Raw genomic sequence first — 26245 nt, 5'->3', positions numbered from 1 at the left:
AAATAAGCACATGAGAATATATTTCATCTTCATTACCCATTAAGGAAACACATATTAAAGCCACAATGAGATACCACTTCTCGCCTATCAGAATATTAAAGTAAAAATACTGATAATTCCAAGGGAGGATAGAGCAACTGGATCTCTTACACATTTTTGGTGGGAATTAAAATGATATATAGCCACTTTGGAAGACAGTGTTTTCATAAAGTTAATCATCCTTACTATATGTATTAGTTTCCTATGACCACTGTATCAAATTACCACAAACTTGGTGGCTTGATATAGTAGATATGTATTCTCTCTCAGTTCTCAGGGCTGGAAATTCAAAACCAGTTTTGCTGGGCAGAAATCAATGACTCCACAGGCGAGTCTGTTCCTCGACTCTTCCAGTTTCTGGTGAATGCCAGCATTCCTTTGCTTGCAGCTCACTCTAGTCTCTACCTGTCTTTACATCACTATCTGTGAGTGTCTATCTCCCGCTGCCTTTCTCCTATAAGGGCACGTGTGATGGCATTTAGGGCCCATCTAGATAATTGAGGATAATCTCATCTCAAAGTCCTTAATTTCATCACATCTGCAAAAACCATAGAAGTTAACAGTTACAGGTTCCAGAAATTGGGACCTGATATATTTGGGGGTCACCATTCAGTCCACTATACCATTCAAAACAATATTATTATTATCCTAGAGAAATGAAAATGTATGTCTGTACAAAAACCTATACACAACTGCTCATAACAGCTTTGTTTTTAATAGACAAAAGCTAGAAATAAGCCAAAGGTTCCTTAGTGGGCAAATGGTACAACCATATAATGGAATATATGCAGCCATAAAAACAAATGAACTATCAATACACATAACAGCTTGAATGGATTGCAGGGGTATTAAACAGAGTGAAAAAAGCCCATCTCAAAAGGTTGTACAGTGTATAATTCATCTGCGTAACATTTCTTAAATGACAACGTTATGTATGGAGAAGGGGTTAGTGGTTACCAGCGTTAGATTTAGGAGGAAGTTCTGACGTAAAGGGGTAGCATAAGGAAATTTTTATTCATGGTGTTGGGACAGTTCTTTGTCTTGATTGTGGCAGTGATTATATAAAACTGTACATATGATAGGGCTTCCCAGGTGGCGCTAGTGGTGAAGAACAGCCTGCCAACGCAGGAGACATAAAAGAAGCAGGTTCAATGGTTGAGTCAGTAAGATATCCTGGAGGAGGGCATGGCCACCAACCCACTCCAATAATCTTGCCCGGAGAGTGCCATGGACAGAGAAGCCTGGCAGGCTACAGTCCACAGGGTCACAAAGAGTTGGACATGACTGAAGCGACTTAGCATGCATTCACACACGCATACGTGTGATAAACTTTCATAGTACTAAACACCCAAAAAAAGCCCATATTAAAAACATGGGTAAAATTGAATAGGATTTGTAGTTTAATCAGTTGTAGTATGTTAATGTCAGTCTCCTAGTTTTGAAATTACTCCATGATTATATAAGATATTATCATGGAGGAAAACTAGGTGAAAGGTACAATGGAAACTCTCTACTATTTTGTAACTTTTTGTGAGTCTTAAATCATCAAAAATAGAGAGTTCAAAACAAACAAGAAAATTTATTGGCTCTGTAAATGAGAAGTCCAAAAGTACGGTGAGCTTTAGGAATGGTCTAAGTGAAGTTCAGCGTCCTCAGGCTATGGCTCCATCCTCCGAGATTCTCACAACTCTGCCCTCTTGTGTTAGCTTTCTCCTCAGACTGATTTTTCCCATGGTAGTAAGTTGGCTTCCAGAAGTCCTTGGGACTGTGTTCTTTTTGTTCCCATCTAGCCAGGGGAAGAAAGAAGGAGCACTCTCTTCCTTCATCCCTGCCCTGGGGAAGGAGGAGGCCTGACTTTGATTGGACCACCTCAGGTCATGTGCCCAATCACCGCATCCAGGGAAATGCTGTGCCCCGATTGGCCACCCCTGCAGCAAAGGAACAGGATTACTTGACAGGCTCATATCAATCAGGCCCCTCTGCTGGAGCTGAGATGGGGTCAATCCCAACCAAACATAATTGCTGGGTGGAAAGAGGGTGGAATGGATATTGCGTAGCCAACTCCAGTGTCCCATACAGCCTCCTTCTTGAAATTCCCTCTTTCCTTGTTTTCAGAGGCACCATTCATCCTTGGTCTCTTCCATCAATGGGTTTTAAAGCATAGGAGTTTTCTAGATAAACAAGGTATAAAATGCCATTCCAGACAGAAGGAACAGTAAAAGCAGAGACTCAGAGATATGAAGGAATGGACCCATTCGGGGAAAAATAAAATTTTGGTGTAGTAAAGCATTGAGTTCTTCCAAGAAGAGTAGTAGTGAAAAGCTAGAGAAGGGTTGGGGCCCATACCTAAAGAACCTTGAATGCCACCTCGAGTATCACAGGTCATGGGAAGACATTGAGTGCTTTTGAGAAAGAGTAGTACATGGACTCACTTAACCTTAGAAAGATCTCTCAGGAAGATGGCCCAACCAAAGGCTGTCTTTTGGTCTGGGCAGAAGAAAATGAAAAGCAGATCTAGTGCGGTGCCTTGAGGATGGAGAGAATGGGTGGGTACAGCAGATAGTGATATGGTGGAATTAACAGGACCTGGAGTGAATTGCTTGACCTTGGAAATGGGTAGGGAGAGAAGGCGTGAGAGCTAACACTTGATACACTTGATTTCTAGCTTGAACACTTGATACATTTTTTTATTCAAAAAAGGCAAGAGTGCTTCATTCTGTCAAATGCTCCTAATAAGTCAAAGGAGACAATGATTTATAAGTAACCATAGGATTTAGTGACAAAAAGTTTTAAGTTGTGTTACAGGCAGAAACCAAGTAGGTTGCAGCAGAATGTCATGAATGGGAAGTGGGAAATAATATGGCCAAGTGAGCTTCCTATCAAGTCCAGGTACAAAAGGAGGAGAGGATCAAGCAGTAAGTGAAGAGAGTCATGAAATCTATTCTTAAAGCAAAGAACAATATGTATTTTTAAAATTACTGCACTTCCGTGCAGGCTAGCTGTGTAGTCAGCCTGAATTTTCATTTAATAAGTGAGTTTTTAATAGTACCTTTTAACTCAAAGAAATTAAGCCGTGCCCTGTGGAGCCACCCAAGACGGGCGGGTCATGGTGGAGAGGTCTGACAGAATGTGGTCCACTGGAGAAGGGAATGGAAAACCACTTCAGTATTCTTGCCTTGAGAACCCCATGAACAGTATGAAAAGGCAAAATGATAGGATACTGAAAGAGGAACTCCCCAGGTCAGTAGGTGCCCAATATGCTACTGGACAGAGGATGAGATGGCTGGATGGCATAACCAACTTGATGGACGTGAGTTTGAGTGAACTCCGGGAGTTGGTGGTGGACAGGGAGGCCTGGCGTGCTGCGATTCATGGGGTCACAAAGAGTCAGACACGACTGAGTGACTGAATTGACCTGACCCTATGAGTTTATGGTAAAGATGAAGTCTTCATATCTGCTAGCAATTGTTTATTGTCTGTCCCCTCCATTAAACTTTAAGTTCATGAGAAACATTAATAGCTCATAGTTCACAATGTGGAATATTATTAATGAATATTTTTTTAAATGAATGATTTGTTTAAATGAATGTTTAAGACTCTGAGCCCACCCCTGTCCAAGGTAAGCACTCAGGGAAGCTACATGTATAATATGATCCCGATGGAAAGGAAGGGCTTACAGGAGGAAGCCCCATGCCCTTGGCTTTCTGTTTTCCAGACCCTGATGAGGTACCCTCTGATTGCCAAGGTGGAAACATGGGTAACTCGGTGGAGGTGTGAGGAGTGAGCCCTCTCAGGCAGAGTCACCCCTTCCTGAACTCCTGGCTGGACTGCAATGAGGAGCAGGCTAAGGATCCCAAACACCTCCTCCAGCACTGCTTCATGGCTACAGTGACCGCCGGTGACCGTCCAGGGAGCCCTGAGGAGGTTCCTGTCCCCAGTCTACTATACCCAGCCCCATAAACATCCAATAAATGTCTCTCCACCATCCTCTTCTGGAGCTTATTTTTGGTGTTTAAAAAAAAAAAAGGTGGGAGTGGGGATAATCAAAGGGACTTTGGAACCTAACAGGATAAATGAGTGCTTTTCCTCACAAACCCACTCAGGTTCCCCTGTGAACCCAGCTACAGCGCTCTACCTGGCCCACTGTGGGCCGAAGGGAGTTTAGACATGGGTCTCCAGTAAAATGGTCATGACAACTCCATGTGATCAGGGAGAAGTCTGGGGCCTGTGGAGATTCAGAGGAGCCCCTCACCTAAACCAGGGAGTCAGGGAATTCTGACTTAGTCTTCCTGCCATGGAGCAGATGTACTTAGGATGACTGGGACCCAGAAGCAGTGACTTCTGCCTCTCCAACAGCTCAGCATTGCTCCTGGAGTGAGTCCCTTGCCAAGGAACAGAATGAGAGGGAATAGAGCATACTCACTGGACTTTCCAGGCAGTGCCAGGGTAAAAAATCCACCTGCCTGTGCAGGAAAGACAAGAGATGCGGGTTTGACCCCTGAGTCAGGAAGATCCCCTGGAGAAGGATATGGGAACCCATGCCAGTATTCTCGCATGGAAAATTCCATGGACAGAGGAGCCTGACGGGCTACAGCCCATGGGGTCACAAAGAGTTGGACATGACTAAGCATAGCATTAATATTACTACAGAGTATATACACAGGACTCAGCCATGTTTATTATCGTTCAGCTCCTCAGGTGAATGAAAGAGTGAATAATCAAGTGAGTGAGGGAATGAATGGTTAATAGACTCCACAGCATGGCTTTGGTAAAGTCCCCTAGTCTCTCTGAGCCTCAGTTCCCTTGCAGGGTTATGGTGACTGTTGAGATGATGTATATGAACCCTCTTCCTAAACTTGAAAGTGCTACAAAGACTTAAAAAATTATAGGTGAGTATTTTTCAATGTAACATAGTGATTAAGAGCAGGGACTTCTGAGCCAAATGCCTGGTTCAAATCCCGTCCCTGCCCTTACTTGCTTAGTAACATTTGTACCTAATCACCTAACAAGCAGGGATAACAGTAATATTTACCTCATAACATTTGGGGGAGGACTAAATCACTTCATCCATGTAATTAGAACAAGGTTGGCAAATGGAAAGCATTGCATTAGCTCTTTTTATTAGGTTTTAAAATATTATTAGTCTGACAGCAAAGGAATCTTAGGGTAGGATGCTACTGCCGCCCGTTCTCTCCCAGCTACGCTCCTCATCTTCATTTTGTCAGTGGCTTTAGGCTTTTCCTTGAGGGTATAAGGCAAGGATGGGGAGACTCAGTAGCCATGGAAAGCGGTTCTTGACATTTTTGACATTGACATGATCTGCCGCTGGATTTGGCAACCGTGAAATGGTCACTCTTAGACATCTGTGCGTGGGGCCTGAACCAGCCAAGGACACACGACAGGTGGAAAGGCCGGGTGAGTCACCCTCAGAAGTGCCCTAGGCTGCACATCAGGAGATCTCAGTTCTGGCCTTGCTTTATTTGTGGTCTTGTGTGGCATGTGTATGTGTAATTCTCAGCACTCTAAACCCAGCACCTTTCCCCCTTATTGTACTTTCCGTGGTGTTTATCCTGTTCAGGTTACCAGAAACAACAGGGAATTATCCACAGCTTCTCCCCGCAGGGAGTCCATGTGATGGGTGAGGGGGGCACACAAAAGAGCAATGGACCCACAGTGACCCTTCATGCAGCTTGAGGGAGGAATAAGCGATGCCTGAGCTGAATCATCAGAGATGAGTCAGTTTCCAGGTAAGACCGAATCATTAGAAATTATGGCCAGAGTACAATTTGTTCAAAAACAGTGAGAAAAAGCCTAGCACAGCCTAAGCACTGCAAGTCATTTGTTGTAGAGAGGGCTTAGGGTGTGTGTGTGTGTGCACTCATGTGTGGCGGGAACGTGTGACAGGCAGGGGGTGTAGTCACTGATGGACTCTGTGACCTTTCACAGGACGGATCCTGTCTGTCTCCTTGGTATCCACATCAGGAAAATCCTCAGAGATTTTTCCTCAGAGCACCTTCTGGTAGGTTAAAGGAAGAATCCTATAAGGACCTTACTTTTAGACTGCTCTTGGTCTGTTAGGGAGAGAAGATCTGTAAATTCTAAAAATTCAAATGGTCATCAGTGGCCTAAGAAGTGGTCCTCAAACTTCAGCCAAGGTCAGAATCAGAGGGAGGGCTAGTTTAAAACACAGACCCTTGCCCCCCTTTCCCCGCCCCCTCTGCCGTCAGAGTGTCTGATTGGGTAGGTCTGGAGTAAGTCCTCAGAATTTGCATTCCTAATGAGTTCCAGGCAGGGCTGGTCTGGGACCACCCTTTGAGAACGACTGGCCAGGAAGAACAAAGAGAATTCAGAGCTGGGGAGGCTAGAAGGAGACCTCACACTGAGCAGGGCCCCAAGGCCTAGCAGAATCTCCCCTGCAGAGCCTGTGGATGGGGTGGGGATAGGTGGAAAAACAGATTTGTGTGCTGCCTTTGTGAACTACACATCCCAGGCCCCCGTAAAGCTCCTCCCCCTTGCCCTTGTTCTGCACTTCCCATTTGAATTCAATCAGCCCCCAGAGCTGGCTCACACGGGTGTTGGCCTGCCTCAGTCCTGGGTTGGAAACACGCTGCCCAACCTGTGCAGCAGGAACCCCCTCCCTCAGGGCAGCCGAAGAGGAAGGAAGCGGAGTGGGCTGACGCACGGACAGAAATAGTCTGAGGTCACCGCTGCTCTCAAGCACACATCGACCGGCGGGCAATTATTTCTTGTAAATTGCTTTCCTGGTTACGTTCAGAATACGTGTGTGTGCCTGCCTGGGAACGAACACTCAGAGGGCACGGGGTGGAGGTGGCTTGCTGGGGAGGGGGCCCCAGATGGAGTGGAGCCCAAGTCTGAATCTTTGACCAAGAATTAGGAGGTACTGAATCGTACAACGTGGAAATATTAGAACCTTCCACTCGGTTTTATAGCACCCGTCAGGTGGTTTTCCAGCCTCCCCTAATCATGTACATTTGTTTGTTCCTTCAACATCACTGACAATGATTCTCTGCCAGAATCTGGGCTAAAGGAAGTCCCAGTTTCCATCCTCAAGGAGTTCATAGCTACGGTATCTACAGGAGATCCCTAACCCAGCCAACGGCTTCAGGGAAGGCTTCCTGGAGGAAGTGATCTGTAAATTAAGTCTTGAAGGAAAAGGAGTTTGTGGTACAAGATGGAGAACAGCATTCAAGGCAGAGGGAACTGAAACACAATGACCGAGGGCTAAGAGAGCAAATGGTGATCTCAAGGAAACAATCAGTAGTTGAGTTTGGTGGAGGCTACAATGTGGGAAATGGTAAGGGATGAAGCTAAAGGGGTATATGGGCCAAGTCCTGAAGCCTGGCCACATCAAGGGGCTTGGGTTTCATCCTGTGGGCAAGGGGGAGCCTTGGGAAAGAATTTATAGCATTGGAAGGAGCTTGGTACCTTATGTGACAGCTTTTTATGTTCTTTGTGACACTGAAGTGAAATTTGCCACCCAGGAGCTCTGCTTTGGGGACCTAGTCAATAACTGCCCCTTTGTTCCTGAAATGTCAGAAGTCTGACAGTGATGGTTCTCTTGCCCGTAAGAAATGGCTCAAACCTTGGACATCTCTCCTCTTGTCAGGAGGAGGTCATTCCACCGCCAACTGGGACACTGTTCCTCTTGGTCTGGGTCCAGTTAGCCCAGGGGCCAGAGTGCGGACAAACAAGGCCCAGGCCGCAGGTCAGAGCCCAAGGGAAACATGCCTTGCTCTATCCTAGAGATCTGGGAACCCTTGCAAGGGTGTGAATGACTCCCTACATGCCTTCTACATACCTCATAAGGTCTAGGCTGCCCAGAGTGCATGATCCACGTAGGGAGTGTTGACTGAGGATGTACTGTGGGTCCACCATGTTGACAAGTTCTTAAGGATACATGATGCAGTCCTGCCCTTAGGGATTTACTCACTAGAGATGAAAAGTAGGTTTGACCCATGAGACCCCTAGAGAGCAATAAGATTTTGAAAGCAAATGTCAAGCTGTGGGGTATAGGCCATGAGAGTTGCAGAGATTCTGAAACAGGAGGAAAGAAGTAGTCTGAACACCTTTATGGAGGATATGGGGATTGAATCTGACCCTGGTGGACCATGGCAATAGTTAAAGGGTCTCAGTGAGGTAGGGGAAGTGTTCTATAGTGTCAACTTTATATTTAAAGAGAGTCCCATTTGTGGCTCCAATGCTTTGGACAAGTAGACCATTCACCAGCCCCACCCCCAGCCATAGTCTTTTAACAAACTACATTTAATATGTTTGGGGCGCCTTGCCCTGAGCTCTAGGAACAAAGAAATCAATCAGTTATAATTCACATCCTTGGGGAGCTCTTAGGCTATTGGGGGAAGACTGATAGGTTAATACACAATTAGAATAGTTTGGAAAGTGCTATGATTTTGTTATTTCTCCAATGGTTGAAAGATGGCTTACCATTAAGATAGGTTATACAAATTTACATGGTATTACATTAGTGCAATGTAATGCCACCCCTCCCATCAAGTAGTGGAATGCATTTTCCCATCCTTTGTTTCTGTGCTGACTTTGCAACTTGCTTTGACAAACAGCAAGTGGCAGAAGTTACACTGTGCTATTTTGAGTCTAGGCCTCAGAAGACCTTGCAGCTTCCTCTCTCACCCTCTTGGAATGCAGTGTTACCATGTAAGGAAGCCTGGGCTGGCCTGCTGGTAGAAGAGACCATGTAGAACATATGTGAACTCTCCACTGAGGTTCCCCAGGCCAACCAGCAGCTACTGAATGATCCCAGGTGAGATCAGCAGAAGAACCACCAGCTAAGCCCAGCCCAAAGCCAATTCATAGACTCATTAGCAAATATTAATAAATGGTTATTATTTTAAGCCACATGTCTTGGTATAGTTTGTTACACAAGGGTAGATTACTGATATAGTTCTTTTCACATATTTCATTACAATTGTGAATATACCTGTCTTCTCCATTATTTGGTGAGCTGCTCCTTAGAGTTAAAAAAAGGTCTTTGTGTTATCTTCTGTTTGCTACTCTAGACCTACTTTCTTCCTTTCTTGACCTTGATCCATATCTTAACAGGAAGATTTGTATGGTTTACCTTAAGGCATTACTGTCCCCTTGGATTCTAGTAGGATTTGGCCAACCAAAGTCCCAGCAGAGTATAAATTCCCCTAGCTTCCTGCCTGAGGTAACATCATGGATTGGCTGCATCTCTATACCAAGAACATAGCTCCTGTCAGACTGCCCTTATCACAGCTCTCTTTGACTCCAGATTCTTGCTCCCTCCTTGCTCCTTTAAGCCTAAGGGTAGTAACTAGTGCCTCAGTATTACTTGCCCTGCAGTATCGCCCTATTCCTCTTCCCTGCATTACATAATCCCTTTATTAAAACCCCTCTCAAAGTATCCAATTTGAGAAATGCCATCTGTTTCCTCCCAACATCCCGATTGATAGTATATTATTAATCTACCCCAGCTGCCACCTAGCTCATGGTATATGCTCAATAAATGTCATTTGGTGAAGGAATGAGATTCCAAGGGATCTGCTGATATAGTTATACTTTCGTCAAAAAGACCTAGGTCTGCATCTTGGCTCTGTGGCTTCCTAACTATGTGAGCTCGGGCAAACGTCTTCACTCCTCTGAGCCTCATATGCTAAATAACAAACACCAACACTGCAGGATTATTGCTTGGATTATAGATAAAGTTTGTAAAATCTTTGGATCACAGTAAATGATAAATATAACTTTGGTGGGGAGGTAAGAGGGATTTCATAACCATTTTCTCATTTGACTCTTACTACACCACTATGAAGATCACTATCCCCATATATTTTGGGGTTTTTTAAGCAAAGTGAGACCAGGAAGAAAAACAACCTGCCCAAGCCCACACATTGAGCTGGAGGTAGAGTCAGAATTTGAATCCAATCTCGGACTCCCAGTGCAGTGCTGTTTTTGCCCTACAGGTGAGGAAGAGGCATGCCCTCCTTCCGTCCTATAAGCCAGTTGGGAAAGAACACAAAAAACAAAGTGTGCACTCCTAGGAGAAGCCAGCAGGGGCCATCTGCCCCAGCCTTTTCTTCCACAGAAATTTTCGAGGTTTTCCAAGAAAAGGTCTTGGCCTGGCTGCCTTCCTCATTGTCTAGCAGGATCCTTGAGGACGAAATCTGCCCTTCCGGAGCCTGGGGATTGGGAGAAATCACGGTTGGCCAGGAATCCCCAGGACATGAATGCAGGGCATTTTGTAGGGCAGAGGGCAGACATCCTCTCCTTCACCTGCACCTGCTTGGGCAGCCATCTCTTGCACTCAGGGCTTCCTCGGCCAGCAAGGCTTCAGCCCTCAGTGAGTGAGCCCTTCTCTGAACTAACCTGGCACTTAGTAGGTGCTCTTTAAACCTGTTGGAACAAAAGAATGACTGTGTCTATTGACACAAACATTCATTCCACAAATACCAGATGTCCCCTCTGTGCCTCACCACGTGTTGGGGTGGGGGACCCAGAGAAAAACCAGCCCGTGCCTCACAGATTGCATGATCCTCATCTTAGTATTCACCATCTCCATTGTGTTTGCTAATAGTTTGATTAAACACTCTCAGGGCGCAAAGTGTCCTTGGAAACCTACTCTTTCAGTTGTCTCATTGTACACTCGGGGAGACCAACGTTCAGAGAAACAGCATTTTGGTACAGACCAGAGCACGGATCAGAGGTCAGGAATGCCTACCCTGCCAGTGATTTGCTGAAGACTCTCGACCTCTCTGTGGACCTGTTCTCCGTGTCTATAACACGAGGCAAAAAGCAGAGTGCACTCGGCGCAGAGGCCTGTCCGAGTGCAGAGCTCCGTCTCCAAGAAGGCCTTTCTCCTGGGAGAAGGGAGCTTTCTTTGTGAAACCTTCAATTTCAAACCCTGCGGCAGCCGGTTCCCAAGCCCCGCCTCCTCTCCAGGCTGCCGCGCGTTACCATGGAGATCGTAAGCCCCTCGCAGCTCCCTGCTGTTCCGCACCCCTCCCCCATTCACCTCGTCTTTAAGCCGTTTCATCTGTGGCTGCAGATCTCCCCCAGGGCTGATAAATTCCCCAACTTTCCCAAGACAGGAATTATTATCCCATTTGTAACTGGGGAAAACTGAGACCCAGAGAAGCGCAGGGATTTGTCCCACGTTACCAGCAGCATCATAAACAAAGCTTTCCTCCACGAGAGACACCCCTTCCTCACCACAACCATACCTCCGTGTGGCCTTATGCGATTCTATTCAGGGAGGTTTATTTTCTTGTTTCTTCTTTCTTCATTGTTGGTAGTTTAACTTTTTGTTCTAAGAAGATTGGAACATGTTCTGACTAAACCTAGAGCGACTTGAAGTTCAGTCTTTACATTCGTGACTTTAAATCTATTCTCGGATATGTTGTTTAAGTCCTTTGTTCACTGAAAATAGTGCTGGATGATAAAACCTGCCAAAAAGCTATCGCAGAATGTACCAGCCCTGATTATGCTGATGCAACAACGATAATCACATTTTAGAGCACTGCAGTTTGCCAGAAGGCATTAAGAAAACGGTACATGAACGTGCAAAATTTACTCAACAAACTTCCAAAAATTTGGACACATTATACCAAATAGTTAAAAGTGTTTTTACAACTCTTGAAGACAAGGGTATCAAAACTTTGGCATATGAAAAATAGAATTTATTCTGCAAAGCTGAGTTCCAGTCCCAACTGGCTCATTTTGAACTACACATTACTTAACCTAAAGGTAGAATACCACCCACTCCAGTGTGATGGAGTGATGTAAAAGGACTTTGGAAGGTATGACATGTGCAACAGATGTTATTTATTGTTATTAAAAGAAAGTTGGAGAAGGATAGTGTAAATTTTTCTCAAGGGTCTCCAATTGTCAAATGATTAGTTTCCAAAATTTTCTATAACTACCATATGTGATGCTAAAGTCTATAATTCTGGAATCCTGATCCTGATTCGAATCCCAGAACTCTGTGAGTTTCACTTTCTCTGATTCCATACAAGCATGAAGTTTAGGTATTAGACCAGGGCTGGACAGAGACCCAGGTCAGCCTTCTGGGCTCACCCCTGAAGCCTTAGCCTAGTTCCCATCAGACCTGTCTTCAGTTCATCAGCCTTCCCCCAGCCAGCTTTTGTTGAGGCTCATTGCCTGTATTGTCCATATTCGTCACAAATATTCTCCCATTAGCTTCAATTAAACCATTTCAACAACACTGCAGGAATCAAAGCCTCCCTTGATTATTAGGCCCAGCAGAGGAGGCCCCAATTTAGGGTGAGTCCACCTCCCAACTCCTCACCCTATACCCTAAACACCCTAATTCCCTCACACCCCAGATCAGTATAGTGGCTTAAGGAGTACTCCTTTCTGTAGGTTTGGGTATATGTTTCCTCTCTGCTGGCTTCACAGGCAGCTACTGACTCACCCCAGGTGGCTAATGTACCAGGTACCCACATATTCACATGGGGCTGCTCACAGGGTGCAGCAGCATATGTCCATGTGACCTCATGCGTGTGGACACCACCAGAACACCAGTCCTGGGGTACAGGCCACTACTGTTTATAGGTTTACCTTGAGGTATTACCTTCCTCTCTATCTAAAGAGAGGATTCTGGTCCTGTGGGCCTCATGGGGGTATTCTAAGGCTTTTGAACCAGTGTATCAACAATAAACTGTTCAACAAGAATGTGTGATGGAAAGTGATATATAAATACACTGTACTACTAAGGTGTTCCTGGTCAGTCCCATACCACACCACGGCCTTGCTGTGTGACCTCAGGCAGGATTCCAAGAGATTGGCTGCTATGCAGACAGGTCATCATCACCATCTTCATCATCACCATTACCACTGCCATCGTCATCATAGCGCTTTTAGCTCATAGAAGCCTCACAAAACCTGGGGAGGTAGGTATTACCCCAGTTTGCCAAATGAGAAAACTGAGGTTCAGAGAGGCTTAGTGAGAGTCTTCTCTGTCATGTGGCCTCTATTTCAAAGGAACAGGCTGAAAGCAGAACACTGATTCAACAGAGGCACAGAATGTCAGGCCAGGAAGAGGTCTTAGTGATCTCCACATCCTTTCCCTCCCTTCACTGATGGCAAAGCTGAGGCCTGGAGGGAAGAAGTGCCCTTTCGAACTTCACACAGTGCCACCTGTGAAGCCTCATTCAAGAGCCAGGGTTTGAATGCAGTTCCCTTGCCTTCCAGTTTAGTGAATATTCCCCACCCCACCATGGAGCTCATTTTAAAGTTGATGTAACTGAGATGGACAGCAAGCAAATACATGGTCCACCCAGCTACTGGGATGAGGGCCTGGCTAAGATATGGGCCCCGAAGAAAGGGCACGGCAGCAGGATGGCTGGAGGTAAGAGGCTTTGCACCTCCATCCTATTCTCTCACAATCAGGAAATGTCTCCAGACATTGACAGCCAATTACCTCCTCCGATTGGAAATGATTCCAAGAGACTTAAATTTGTCAGTTGTTAGAATAGCTGGGGCAAGAGGTCTGAAGACAATTAGTTTAGACCTGGACAGATCAAACTTGTTGGCCCAAAGAACTGGACAGTCTGCAATCATTAGCACCTTGATCTGAGCCCACACCTAGATGCTAGGGAACTTCCATGTGCCTTGGCCCTTGAGACAGCCTTCCCACCATGCAGATACCCCCCAACTGCATCCTGACTCCAAAGTCAGCTCAAACAGCATTCTTATAGGAAGATCTTTTGGACTCCCACAGCCCTTACAACTTCCCCGTGTCACAGCCCAGACCACGTTGGGTTGTCACTGTCTATGTGCCACTCTCCTCCATTATAGACTGTCAACTCCAGGGTATGATAAGGCAAGTCTTCATAGAGAGGCCTCAGCAAAGTTAGCTAATTGAATAAATGAATCGAGAAAAAGTAGGAGAGAATATCCAAGAACCCACCCTTACCCCAACTCCTGCTCCATTTCCATTCTAAACACCAGGCCAAGGGTGGCAGTCTCTGCCCTAGCTCAACTCCTGGATTTGGCCTTTAGATCAGGTTCCTCTGGTAATGAAACCTCAACTGTTCCACAGCTTCCCCTGGTTTCCCCTGCTCATGGTCAACTCCAAGGATCCTGAGTTGCCTTTAGACTAACATCCCCAGAAGCTGAACTCCAGCCCTAGGAGTCCCATCTACAGATGGCCCACTGGGCAGCAGCTTAGCCAGGCTACCCTAGAGTAGCCATAAGCTTGGCATGACCTCTGGGCATGCTGTGAGATAAACACTGAAAACACAGAAATGGACAAGGTGGTCTACTGGGGTCCTGAGTCTGCAAGGTATTTGAGCTATATCTCAAAGAAGAATAGGCAAAGTCAGGAAGGAATAGGCATCTACGTGCAAAACTGACAGAAGCCCATGAGCCAGCCTGGTGCCTATTAGCTCAAGGCCCTAGCAACCAACCCTCACTGACCTCTTGTAGGGCACTGAGTAGGGGATGTAGAAGATTTAGAGGCTGAATCAGAGAGAAGCCTGACCCTAAGGTACCACTAAGCAAGGAGGATACCAGGACATCTAGAAGGAGATGTTCTAGGAACCCAAACACATCAACATTCCAAAAATACTAAAATTCTAACACACCAATATCCCAGCATACCACATTCTTTTACCCTGCCATTCCATTACGGGGGGCACTCCACCCCACCAGCATTCCTCTTTCTACTATTCTAATGTTCTGCCCCACCAACATTCCTCCGTACCACCACTCCAACATTTTAAAATACCATTATGTATTACACTTGAAACTTTCAATCTTCCAACTTCCTTCAAGTAAAAGCATTTGTTTCTTGGTTCATTTACACCAATTACTCCTTTAGAAAATTAAAACCCATGGCTCCTTCTCCCCAGGAGGAAAAAAAAAAGTATGTACACATAAATTTTGCAGATCATTGCAGATTTTTAATGACTATTGGCAAGGTACATTGACTCTAAGAATTGTTTAATTTTATCCCATCTTAAAATCTAGAAAAACATTTAAGTAAAACATGATCATTAAGACAAGATTGAGAAAAACAAAACAGAGACCAAGTGGAGCCTGGGATGGTGCAAAAAGTACAGAACTTAGTGACAAATTCAGCTAAATTCATGTCCCACCTTTTTAGCTCTAAGACTTTCAGGAGCCAAGGCAAAAAGGGAAGCCTGTGCACTTACACAGTTCACTGTGTTCATGAGATGAAAACAAACCACTTATTCCTTAGGAGACATACAACTATTCTTGGTACGAAGGTCAGACAAGAATTTCTCCTGAGAGCCTCCTAAAGAATGACAGAGTGGACCATGACCTCAACAGGGCTCTCACGCAGCCCCAGAGATGTGTTATGTGATAGAGACCAACTTGGTCCAGTTGCTCAGTTTTACCACCGAAAGTCTTAAGCCCCAGAAATGCTTTAGTCCCAGGCAAACTGAGATGGTTGGTCACTCTATTTGTGAACTACAGTCCAGTCAAAACTTACCTGGGCTAAGGTTCTACAAAGCTGTGTAAAAATTAACCTTGGGAACCTTTCGATCCCCCATTACGTACAGTACAGAACTGTTTCTCAGCAGCCCAGCCAATTTGTCCTCTAGCTCTGGAACAGATTTCTGTTTCTTTAGTGAGGTATTTGATGAAGAGATTGGCTTGCTTGGGGCCAAAAGTACTAGAATAACACTCACTGTGGCAAAATGCACACACACCATGGATTACAAGAGGCATATAGAGACTGATATGAACAGAAGGAATAGCATTTGCCTCTCCCGTGACACACTCATCTTGAGGCATATGCTGAGTGAGTGAAATATTCAGTATGTTAATTGGGGTTTTTCTTTCCATCTCTCTTTTTATTCACAGCAAGTAAGGCTGAATTTCTGTAAGTTAAAGGGAAACAGTACCCACCTCACATGGTTTGTGTGAGAGTTGAGAGTTAATATTTACAAAGCACTTAAAACAGTACCTGACACAGAGTGAGTGCTTGCTGTTGTTATTAACATAGATACGGTGGCACTCAACTCTATGTCCCACAGCAATCCTAATATAAGTTGATGGCAATTTGGGAAAAAGAAATTCAACGACAGGGATGAGTTTTAGAGCCCCAGCCCTAAGTTGGAAGTTCATAGAGGGATACTCTCTAAGATTCTAGAGGAGCTGAGGACTGCCTGCCTTCAGACAATCCTCCTTGAGCCCTGGTTCTGAATCCAAGGTCTTAAGCTTGAGTGGCAGTGAACCCTCTTTGGTGAGGGCCATGACCCTTTCAGCCCACGCCTTGCCTCAGAAGATACCCAAATATCACCCAGAAAGCAGCAACCCTCCAAGCTCCCCAATGGGTCCAGACTGCACACCCCTGGCTGTCTGGGATCTGTCCAGAGGTCTGCACAATATGAAATGCTATGCAGATGTGAGAGACCAAGATTAGTATACAGTGGTGCTAAGTTTAGAGTACAGAGGGATAATGAGACTGGAGCCTGGCCAGTGCCCATAGAGGAAAGGAGGGAGCACTTAGGCAATTAATTAAGAAGACACAGAGCACGTCATATTTGATAATTATGTGGAGGTCAACAATTGGTAAGAAACCCCAAAACAGCTGGGTTCCTGATTCCTCCTCCAGCAAAGCACACATTTCCCAGAGGATTACTATCTCAGAGATGAAAGAAATAATGATTAATTGATTAATTTAAGAAAGAAAGAAAGAAAGTGAAGTTGCTCAGTTGTGTCCAACTCTTTGCAACCCCATGGACACCAGGCTCCTCCGTCCATGGGATTTTCTAGGCAAGAGTACAGGAGTAGGTTGCCATTTCCTTCTCCAGGGAACTTCCCGATCCAGGGATCGAACCCAGGTCTCCCACATTGTAGACAGACGCTTTATCGTCTGAGCCACCAGGGAAGTCAATTTAACAAAGAGTAGATGCCTACTCTGGTCTAAGCAGCGGGCTAATGTTCGTGAGCTCGGACCTAACTCTGAAGGTGGAAGGTGAAAGTTCCTTGACTGCTGGTCAAATCTTAGCTCTGCTGTTGCTGCTAAGTCGCTTCAGTCGTGTCCGACTCTGTGCGACCCCATAGATGGCAGCCCACCGGGCTCCCCCGTCCCTGGGATTCTCCAGGCAAGAACACTGGAGTGGGTTGCCATTTCCTTCTCCAATCTTAGCTCTACCACTTACCAACTCTGTGATTGACAAGTCACTGACCTTTTCTAAGGCTCAGTTTGTTGTTGTTTAGTCCCTTAGTCATGTTTGACTCTGTCGGGACCCCATGGAGTGTTGCCCACCAGGCTCCTTTGTCCGTGAGATTTCCCAGGCAGAAATACTGGAGTAGGTTGCCATTTCCTTCTCCAGGCACAGGGATCAAACCCAAGTCTCCTGCATTGCAGGCAGATTCTTTACCACTAGCCACCTGGGAAACCAAGGCTCAATTTTAATTGTTGTTTAGTCACTAAGTTGTGTCCAACTCTTTTGCGACCTTGGACTATAGCCTGCCAGGCTCCTCTGTCTCAATTTACATACCTATTAAATGGAAATAGAAGAAAATAATAGAATAGGAAAGACTAGAGATCTCTTTAAGAAAATTAGAGATACCAAGGGAACATTTCATGCAAAAATGGGCTCAATAAAGGACAGAAATGGTATGGACCTAATAGAAGGATAAGATATTAAGAAGAGGTGGGAAGAATACACAGAAGAACTGTACAAAAAAAGATCTTCACGACCCAGATAATCATGATGGTGTGATCACTCATCTAGAGCCAGACATCCTGGAATGTGTTCCAAGTGGGCCTTAGAAAGCATCACTACGAACAAAGCTAGTGGAGGTGATGGAATTCCAGTTGAGCTTTCAAATCCTGAAAGATGATGCTATGAAAGTGCTGCACTCAATATGCCAGCAAATTTGGAAAACTCAGCAGTGGCCACAGGACTGGAAAAGGTCAGTTTTCATTCCAATCCCAAAGAAAGGCAATGCCAAAGGATGCTCAAACTACCACATAATTGCACTCATCTCATGTGCTAGCAAAGTAATGTTCAAAATTCTCCAAGCCAGGCTTCAGCAATATGTGAACCGTGAACTTCCAGATATTCAAGCTGGTTTTAGAAAAGGTAGAAGAAACAGAGATCAAATTACCAACATCCACTGAATCAACAAAAAAGCAAAAGAGTTCCAGAAAAACATCTATTTCTGCCTTATTGACTATGCCAAAGCCTTTGACCGTGTGGATCACAATAAACTGTGGAAAATTCTGAAAGAGATGGGAATACCAGACCACCTGACCTGCCTCTTGAGAAACCTATATGCAGGTCAGGAAGCAACAGTTAGAACTGGACATGGTTGGAGAAGGAAACGGCAACCCATTCCAGTTTCTTGCCTGGAGAATCCCAGGGATGGGGGAGCCTGGTGGGCTGCTGCCGTCTATGGGGTCGCACAGAGTCGGACATGACTGAAGCGACTTAGCAGCAGCAGCAGCAGCATGCAAAGATATGAGCTCTCATTTTCTTCATCTCCCCTTAGATGGCAGTTTGCATGTATAAAAATGAACTCATATATAGACAGATACATTATATATGTAATATAAGGGCTTCCCCGGTGGTGCTAGTGGTAAAGAATCTGCCTGCAACGAAGGAGACAAATGTTCAATCCCTGGGAAGATTCTCTGGATAAGGAAATGGCAACCCGCTCCAGTATTCTTGTCTGGAGAATCCCATGGCCAGAGGAGCCTGGCAGATTACAGTCCATGGGATCACACGACTGAGCACACACGTGGCAACACAGCTGTAATATGACATTGTTTTTCTCAATTTTTTTTCTATAGTTTGAGTTAAAGATTCTGATATGATTTTCTAGTGTCTTAGGTTTTCCTCTCCCTTAACTCTGATGTAAATTACTGTGTCTTGAATAGCTCTTCGCATGGTGAACAATACCTTTGGTTCAGTGGTTTTCAAAAAAAAAAAAAAAGAACTGGACATGGATCAACAGACTGGTTCCAAATAGGAAAAGGAGTACATCTAGGCTGTATATTGTCACCCTGCTTATTTAACTTCTATGCAGAGTACATCATGAGAAACGCTGGGCTGGATGAAGCACAAGCTGGAATCAAGATTGCTGGGAGAAATATCAATAACCTCAGATATGCAGATGACACCACCCTCCTGGCAGAAAGCAAAGAAGAACTAAAGAGCTTCTTGAAGAAAGTGAAAGAGGAGAGTGGAAAAGTTGGCTTAAAGCACGACATTCAGAAAACTAAGATTATGGCATCCGATCCCATCACTTTGTGGCAAATAGGTGGGGAAACAGTGGAAACAGTGGCTGACTTTATTTTTCTGGGCTCCAAAATCAGTGCAGATGGTGACTGCAGCCAATGAAATTAAAAGACGCTTACTCCTTGGAAGGAAAGTTATGACCAACCTAGACAGCATATTAAAAAGCAGAGACATTACTTTTCCAACAAAGGTCCGTCTAGTCAAAGCTATGGTTTTTCCAGTGGTCATGTATGGATGTGAGAGTTGGACTGTAAAGAAAGCTGAGTGCTGAAGAATTGACGCTTTTGAACTGTGGTGTTGGAGAAGACTCTTGAGAGTCCTTTGGACTGCAAGGAGATCCAACCAGTCTATCCTAAAGGAGATCAGTCCTGGGTGTTCATTGGAAGGACTGATGTGGAAGGTGAAACTCCAATACTTTGGCCACCTGATGCGAAGAGCTGACTCATTTGAAAAGACCCTGATGCTGAGAAAGATTGAGGGCAGGAGGAGAAGAGGATGACAGAGGATGAGATGGTTGGATGGCATCACCGACTCAATGGACATGAGTTTGGGTAAACTCTGAGAGTTGGTGATGGACAGGGAGGCCTGGCATGCTGCAGTCCATGGGGTCACAAAGAGTCGGATATGACTGAGCGACTGAACTGAACTGAACTAAATGGAAATAATGCTAAATAATACCTACACTATAGGATTATCCTGAGGATTAAAAAAAAAAAACAATAACTGACAAACATTTAGATACAAATGTGTGTTCAGTTCGCTTAGTTGTCTTAGACTCTTTGTGATGCCCTAGACTGCAGCCCACCAGGCTCTTTCATCCATGGGATTTTCCAGGCAAGAAGACTGGAGTTGGTTGCCATTTCCTCCTCCAGGGGATCTTCCTGACTCAGGGATCAAACCCAGGTCTCCTGTGTCTCCTGCATGGAAGGCAGATTCTTTACCACTGAGCCGAGTGGGAAGCCCTTTCCATATGTAAACTCATTTAATAACAATAACTCCAGGAGGTAGATACCCTTCTTATCACCATTTTCCAGATGATGAAATGGAGACAGAGAGAAGTCAATTAAGTTGCTCCCAGTCACACAGCTAATACGTGGTGGAGCCGGGATTGAAAGCAGGCAGCATGGCTGCAGAGCCTGTGTTCTCAACCACTCTACTATCCTCTGTTTTTTCAGTGAAGTGCTTAGCACAACTCCTTGCTCATTGTAAGCACTCTGTTGAGGTTACCTGCCAGTATTATGATTATATTTTTAACAGTTTCATTGAGCTATGCTTTACATATCAGGGTTACATTTTGACTATTAGAAAAGCCTTTCTCACACTGAGCTGAAATCCCCCTCAGATCAAGCTCCTTCTCTGTGGGTTCCTGTTGTACCTCCAGAACCTCCTTAGAGGCTGTCTTTCCCTTGCTGGGTTACCGCCTCTTAGAGATTTGCAGTCTCAGGTCAGACCTGTTATGGTAGGACTTGACCTGGCTTCTTTCCTGTCTGTTGGTGACTCAATCATTGGCCCATAGGATTGACAAGCCTCTGACAAGTCCCAGAACCACCACAGGTCAGGCCTGGCTGCCTCCCACCCCAGAGCACAGCATCTACACAAACTACAAAGTGTGTAGCGTCCAGTGGAATGAAAATGAAAAGACAGGACCCCTTGTTCAAAAATCATTAAGAATCTCAAGGTGGTGATGGCAGAGCATTAAACTGAGCGTGGGTCCCTGTGCAATCACTCAGCTGGGATATCCATGAAACTGGCACTGCACAGCACCCTGCGTCTTCGGCTGTTCATCACCTCACCCCATCCTCAGCCCATCCTACCGTGTGCCCACATGGAGGCAGGACCTGGGACACTCCTGCCACATCTGAGAAACAGGAAGCATTTGACATCAAGAGCATTAAAGCCCACTTGGGCTCTAGAGTCTATCAGTTAGCCACAAGCCTACCTGAAACCTCAGTAGCTGTAAGATTCAGTCCTCCTCCCTATCTCCTTGGCTCCCTTGGTCAGAAACAGCCCTCTGGGTTTAGTGGATGTTGGTGCAAACACCAGACTAGGAGTTGGGAACTTAGCATTGCCTTGCTAGACAACTGGAGGTATTGCATGCCCTCTCTGGTGTCAGTTCCTTTACCTCTTAAATGGTTAAATTCAGTATCAAACGAAATGTTTTTTCACTGAGCACTGACCAGGCAGGTTCACATCATAGTAATCATATCATTAAACTAACTACTTATTATTTGCCAGACATCATTACGTTACCAGACATATCACACCACTGTATGTTCCCCCATTTAATCCCTGTAACAATCCTATGAGTTATTTTCCAGAACTCCAAAATAAAGACTTGACAGGGGTAGTGATTTTTGTCTGATTTTTTTCACTGCTAGAACAATGCCTGGCACACAGTAGGTGCTCAAAAGCTATTTGTGGAACAAATAAATGAGGAAACAGGCTGAGAGAGGCTGCGATGTGATTTGTCCAAGGTCTTATCATTAGGAAATGCCAGGGTCAGGATTTTAATCCTGCCTAGCTCCAAAATCTATGCTTATGCTTATTCACCTGCCATGTGGGTGTGATTCACATTTTATAGGTGAGGAAACAGGCTCAAGTGAATGGGGATCTCTGCTGGCTCTTAAATCCTGTGTTTCTTAGCATATGGTCTGCACTTTGCAGGAATAACATCACTTTGAAAGTTGATGTCATTTGTCTCCTCTGCCCAGGATGATTCTGGGGTCTCAAGAGGACTCTTCTCTTCTCACAGAAGCAGGGTGACTAGCAAAGGCACTCCAGGCTCAGATCCTGCTCTGCTACATACTCACTGTGACCTCGGACAAGTTCTTAGTATTTCTGAACCCCAATTTCTTCACCTGTAAAATGGATCCTATACTTCCTAGACCTCCCTCCAAGGGCGTCCCCTCCTCCAGAAGGTGCCCTGCACACAGGGGACCCTTAATAAACCTTATTACTCCACCCCAGAGCAGCGTCAAGGTCAAAGATTGCGGCCGCTGAGGGCCAGAGTCTGCTGGGGCCTCCTGGAACCTGATCGGAGGCCACCAGCTTGGGGAGAGCAGGGTCAGCTGCTATTCCTGGAGCTGATGGAACCCAGCCAGGTTTCAAGTTCCCTCAGGGAGCCCTGACCCAGGCAGCTTGGCTGGTCATGTGAGCAGTGAGCTCTGACCTCAGCATATTCTCCCGGGCCCTCCACATAGCCCAAGCTGGAAAGAACCCTGAGGCACAGAGCGTGTTGCAGGGAGACCACGTCCTCCTGAAGCTGACCTCAGCCTTTTAACTATGTTCATTAGCATCAGCTTGGTGCCCAGAAGGGTGCTATTTGGGAAATCTCCCAGAGATTTCAAGGAATTTTTAACATCTGAATGACAGCCTTAGAGAAAGAGGGACTAAATTTTAACCCCAGATGCATACTTGCAGAATCTGTGAGTCTTTTTGCAAGTTATTTTGTCTACCTGGGCTTTAATTTGGCTGAAAAATGGTGAGAATAAAGCTTCCTTAGAGGACTTTTGAGAAGATGAAAATATCTGGTACATAGTAGATGCTCAGTAAATGATCGTTATTTAGACCATGAGCGCCTAAATGATAGCGAACTTGTCAGATTCAGCTATGTCTCCAGTGCCCAGCCTAGGGCCCAGCCAAGGAGACAATCTCAGTGTTGGTTGAATGAATAATGAGTTACGGAGGCACTGAAAAGAAATCCCTCATGGAGCTCCCATCTTTCACCACACTCACACCCCACTCCAAACCCCATGTAGGTTCAGTCACCTCTTCATCAGCCCTGACAGGTGAGCATCCACCCTCGGCTTGCATGCTCCCATGATAGAACGCTCGCTACTCCCATGTCTTTCCATTCTGTTGAGTAAAACGTTCTTCCTTCTACTCAGACCTCTATGAATTGAAGTCTTCCTCCTTGCAGACTCCATCCACTGGGCCTGATTTCACTCTCCAGAGCTGTACAGAGTAAGCCTAGCTCCAGTTCCAGAAAAGAGTCCCTCAGTGACTTATTACACAATTTGGAATGTGTCAGGCATTAAGCTAAGCACCTCACTTACTTTATCTCATTTTACCCTTTAGCCCATATGTTAACCCTGAAAAGTAAATACTATTCCTAGATCAGAGATGAGGAAAATGAGGCTCAGAGAGGTAATGTAGCACATTAGAATGTGGCAGAGAAATGATTTAAATCCAGATTCTTCTCCAAAACACTACATTTTCAACATCCTATGGACCACTGGAAGATAAGATTTATTCCCAGAGCTCTTTCCCTTCCTTTTCCTTCAATAAAGATTTATTTAGTACTTTATTTGTGAGGTTCTGAGCTAGGCCCTGCGGATAGATGAGTCAGACATAATGCATGTGCTTAACACACTTACAGCCTGTCTAAACCATGTGAAAAGAAGTAGAGTGAGAAGCACAAGGACTGTCATAGCACCACAGACCTGGGGCTCCAGGAGGGCTTCCTAGACACCTGAGCTGAGATTTGAAGGGCTGTTAGGAGTTGGCTGGGCTTGTGCCAACCAGGACAAGATGTTTTGATGGAACTATTATGCAAAGAGCTGAAGCAGTAGAGCTCAGACTGCATGGGGGTCTTGATGCCAAGGAACTCAGACTATATACCATTTGAGTGGGTGCATAAGAATCTCCTGTGATTTGCTTATTTAAAAATCCTGATTTAGCTGAATTCCCTGATAGCCAGGTTGTTAGGACTCTATGCTTCCACTGTAGGAAGTGGGTCCGAGCCTTGATCAGGGAACTGAGATCCCGCAAGCCACGGGCATGGCCAAAAAAAAAAAAAAAATCCCAATTTTCTCTTAGTACATCTGGGTAGACCCAAGAATCTCTATTTTAAGTAGATGCCCCAAGAGACTGAGGAATAGAAGTCAACACCGCTATAAGGGAAAAGAGGTCTTTGAAGGATTTCACAGAGGATAGAATTCTTGATCCCTGTCTTAAGAAAAAAAGTAATTATAATGAAGGGCAATGACCATTAATTCTTAGAAGTTCCAGAAAGATATTCTTAGTATTCTAAGAAAAAGGTGTGGCATATTTGTACTTGTGATTCTTTAGCCATGAGGATGTTAATATTGGTTTGTTGGCCTTAAGTTATTGAGCGTGTTCTTTAAGGTATCAGGGTGGCCTGTATTGGGGCATTTTCTTTGTTTCAAAAACATTGTTTTTTGTAAAAGTCACCTTTCTGAATAGAATTGAAGAAGGAGTACTGATCCATTCATGTGCTGGCTCCAGCTTAGACAGGAGCGTTTCTAGTTCCCATTTATTTATTGTTGGCTGTGCTGGGTCTTCACTGCTGCATGGGCTTTTCTCTAGGTGCCATGGACTGGCTTCTCATTGCAGTGGCTTCTTTTGTTCTGCAGCGCAGGCTCTAGAGCATGAGGGCTTCAGTAGCTGCAGTTCATGGGCTCAGTAGTTGTGGCTTCTGGGCTCTGGAGCACACTCTCAGTAGCTGTGGTGCACAGGCTTAGTTGCTGCTCAGCATGTGGGATCTTCCTGGACCAGGGATTGAACCTGCATCTCCTGTTTTAGCCACCAGAGGAGCCCCAGGAGCTTTTCTTGATGAGCAGTTAGTTTCAAAACCAGTACAGCCCTACAGCTAACACAGATTCTTGGCTGTGCAGAGGAGCCTGGGCCTGATTTGTCTTGGGGTGGTTGGGAGGCTAAGATGCTACTCTGTGCTGTTCATCCAATAAGAAGCCACTGATGGCCTAATATGTGCCCAGGCTCAAGTCCTCGTGCATGAGGAACTCAGAGTCTTATGGGATGTGGAGAAGATAAATACACAAATAACACAGTGTGATCAGCACTGGTAAGTGGATACTTGGGCCACTATTGGGCAGAGAAGGCCTCTATCCTGACCTGGGGGATGAAGGAAATGCTACCACAACCTTAAAAGATGAAGGATATTCTACTTGAAAGGTAGAAGGGCATTACAGAAGAACCAGCAAAACAAAGAGCTCGGCTGAAAAAAAAAAGAAACAAAAACCAGCCTGGGTGTTTTTTGTTATTTCTTTTTTGAGGGGGGATGGGTGGAGCAGGGGTGGGGAGTACAGAAACTATAGGCAGTTCCCTTTTGTAGAAGCCTGTTAGGAGCAAGATGGGGCTAAATACTGAGGAGGGTTGTGGGGGTAGGGAGACTTATATGTTGGGGAAGGAATTTTGGCCTTTCCTCTTTAGACAGTGGGGAGGCCTGATTTATAAACTGTAACACAATCACCATTCCTCAAGCCTGGGGAGGGGCACCAGCTGGGAATAGTTTCCACTCTGGGCCCCCAGCAGGTGCAAGTCTTCTCAGTGACTCTGTCTCCACTGGGGCAGAAAGGAGGGAGGAGGAAGGAGGCAGGCCCACCCCCACCCCCACACCAGGCCTGCCTCCTGCAGCTGTTTTATGCCCTGTACACCCCTAGAGAGCTGAGGCCCATCAGCTCCCTGGATGGGAAAAGAATGGCAGCAGAGGCAGCCTGTTTTAAAAGCTAGACTACCTCACAAGCCCATGTTGCCACGTGGAGAGAAAACAATTCTCCAACTGTAAAATCAGGTCCCATAAACATCTTTTTAAAGAAAAAGTTATCATTCTATAAGAGCTAACCTTCCTAACCACCTTAGTAGAAGGTATTGTTATCCCCATGTGAGAGGTGACAAAATTGAGACCCAGAAGGTCAGGTAACTTGCCCAAGGTCACACAGACAATAAAAGGCAAAACCCATACTGAAACCCAGGTTAAGACCTTTAGACCTAAGAACTGGAAAGAGTCTGGTACCCCCAACCTTAATGCAGAATTCAAAATAAGAGATCTAAATTGCAAAATAAATGTCAGGAAGTCAAAGCAGTTTTGACCTTTTTTTCCCCAAAGCAATTCCTTGATGTTTTCTAAAAACATAAATTATTTTTTAATTTGTATTTTCTCATTCTTTAACACGCACACTTAGTAA

At 45.2% G+C, this 26245-nt stretch overlaps 1 protein-coding gene across 1 annotated transcript in view; it reads left to right on the top strand.

Moving 5' to 3' along the window:
- Nucleotides 1-4143, top strand: part of SHISAL2A (shisa like 2A) — a 32163-nt gene extending 28020 nt beyond the window's left edge. The window contains 1 exon segment of the mRNA XM_055585876.1: nt 3755-4143. Within this exon segment, the coding sequence (XP_055441851.1) occupies nt 3755-3999 (245 nt within the window). The 3' untranslated portion in view covers nt 4000-4143.
- Nucleotides 4144-26245: the final 22102 nt, after the last annotated feature.

This window comes from Bubalus kerabau, chromosome 6 (genome assembly GCF_029407905.1).
Source record: "Bubalus kerabau isolate K-KA32 ecotype Philippines breed swamp buffalo chromosome 6, PCC_UOA_SB_1v2, whole genome shotgun sequence".
In the NCBI taxonomy this organism is placed as follows: Eukaryota; Metazoa; Chordata; class Mammalia; order Artiodactyla; family Bovidae; genus Bubalus; species Bubalus kerabau.
Note: the sequence above shows the minus strand (reverse complement) of the source record. Positions and strands in the feature narration are given on the sequence as shown.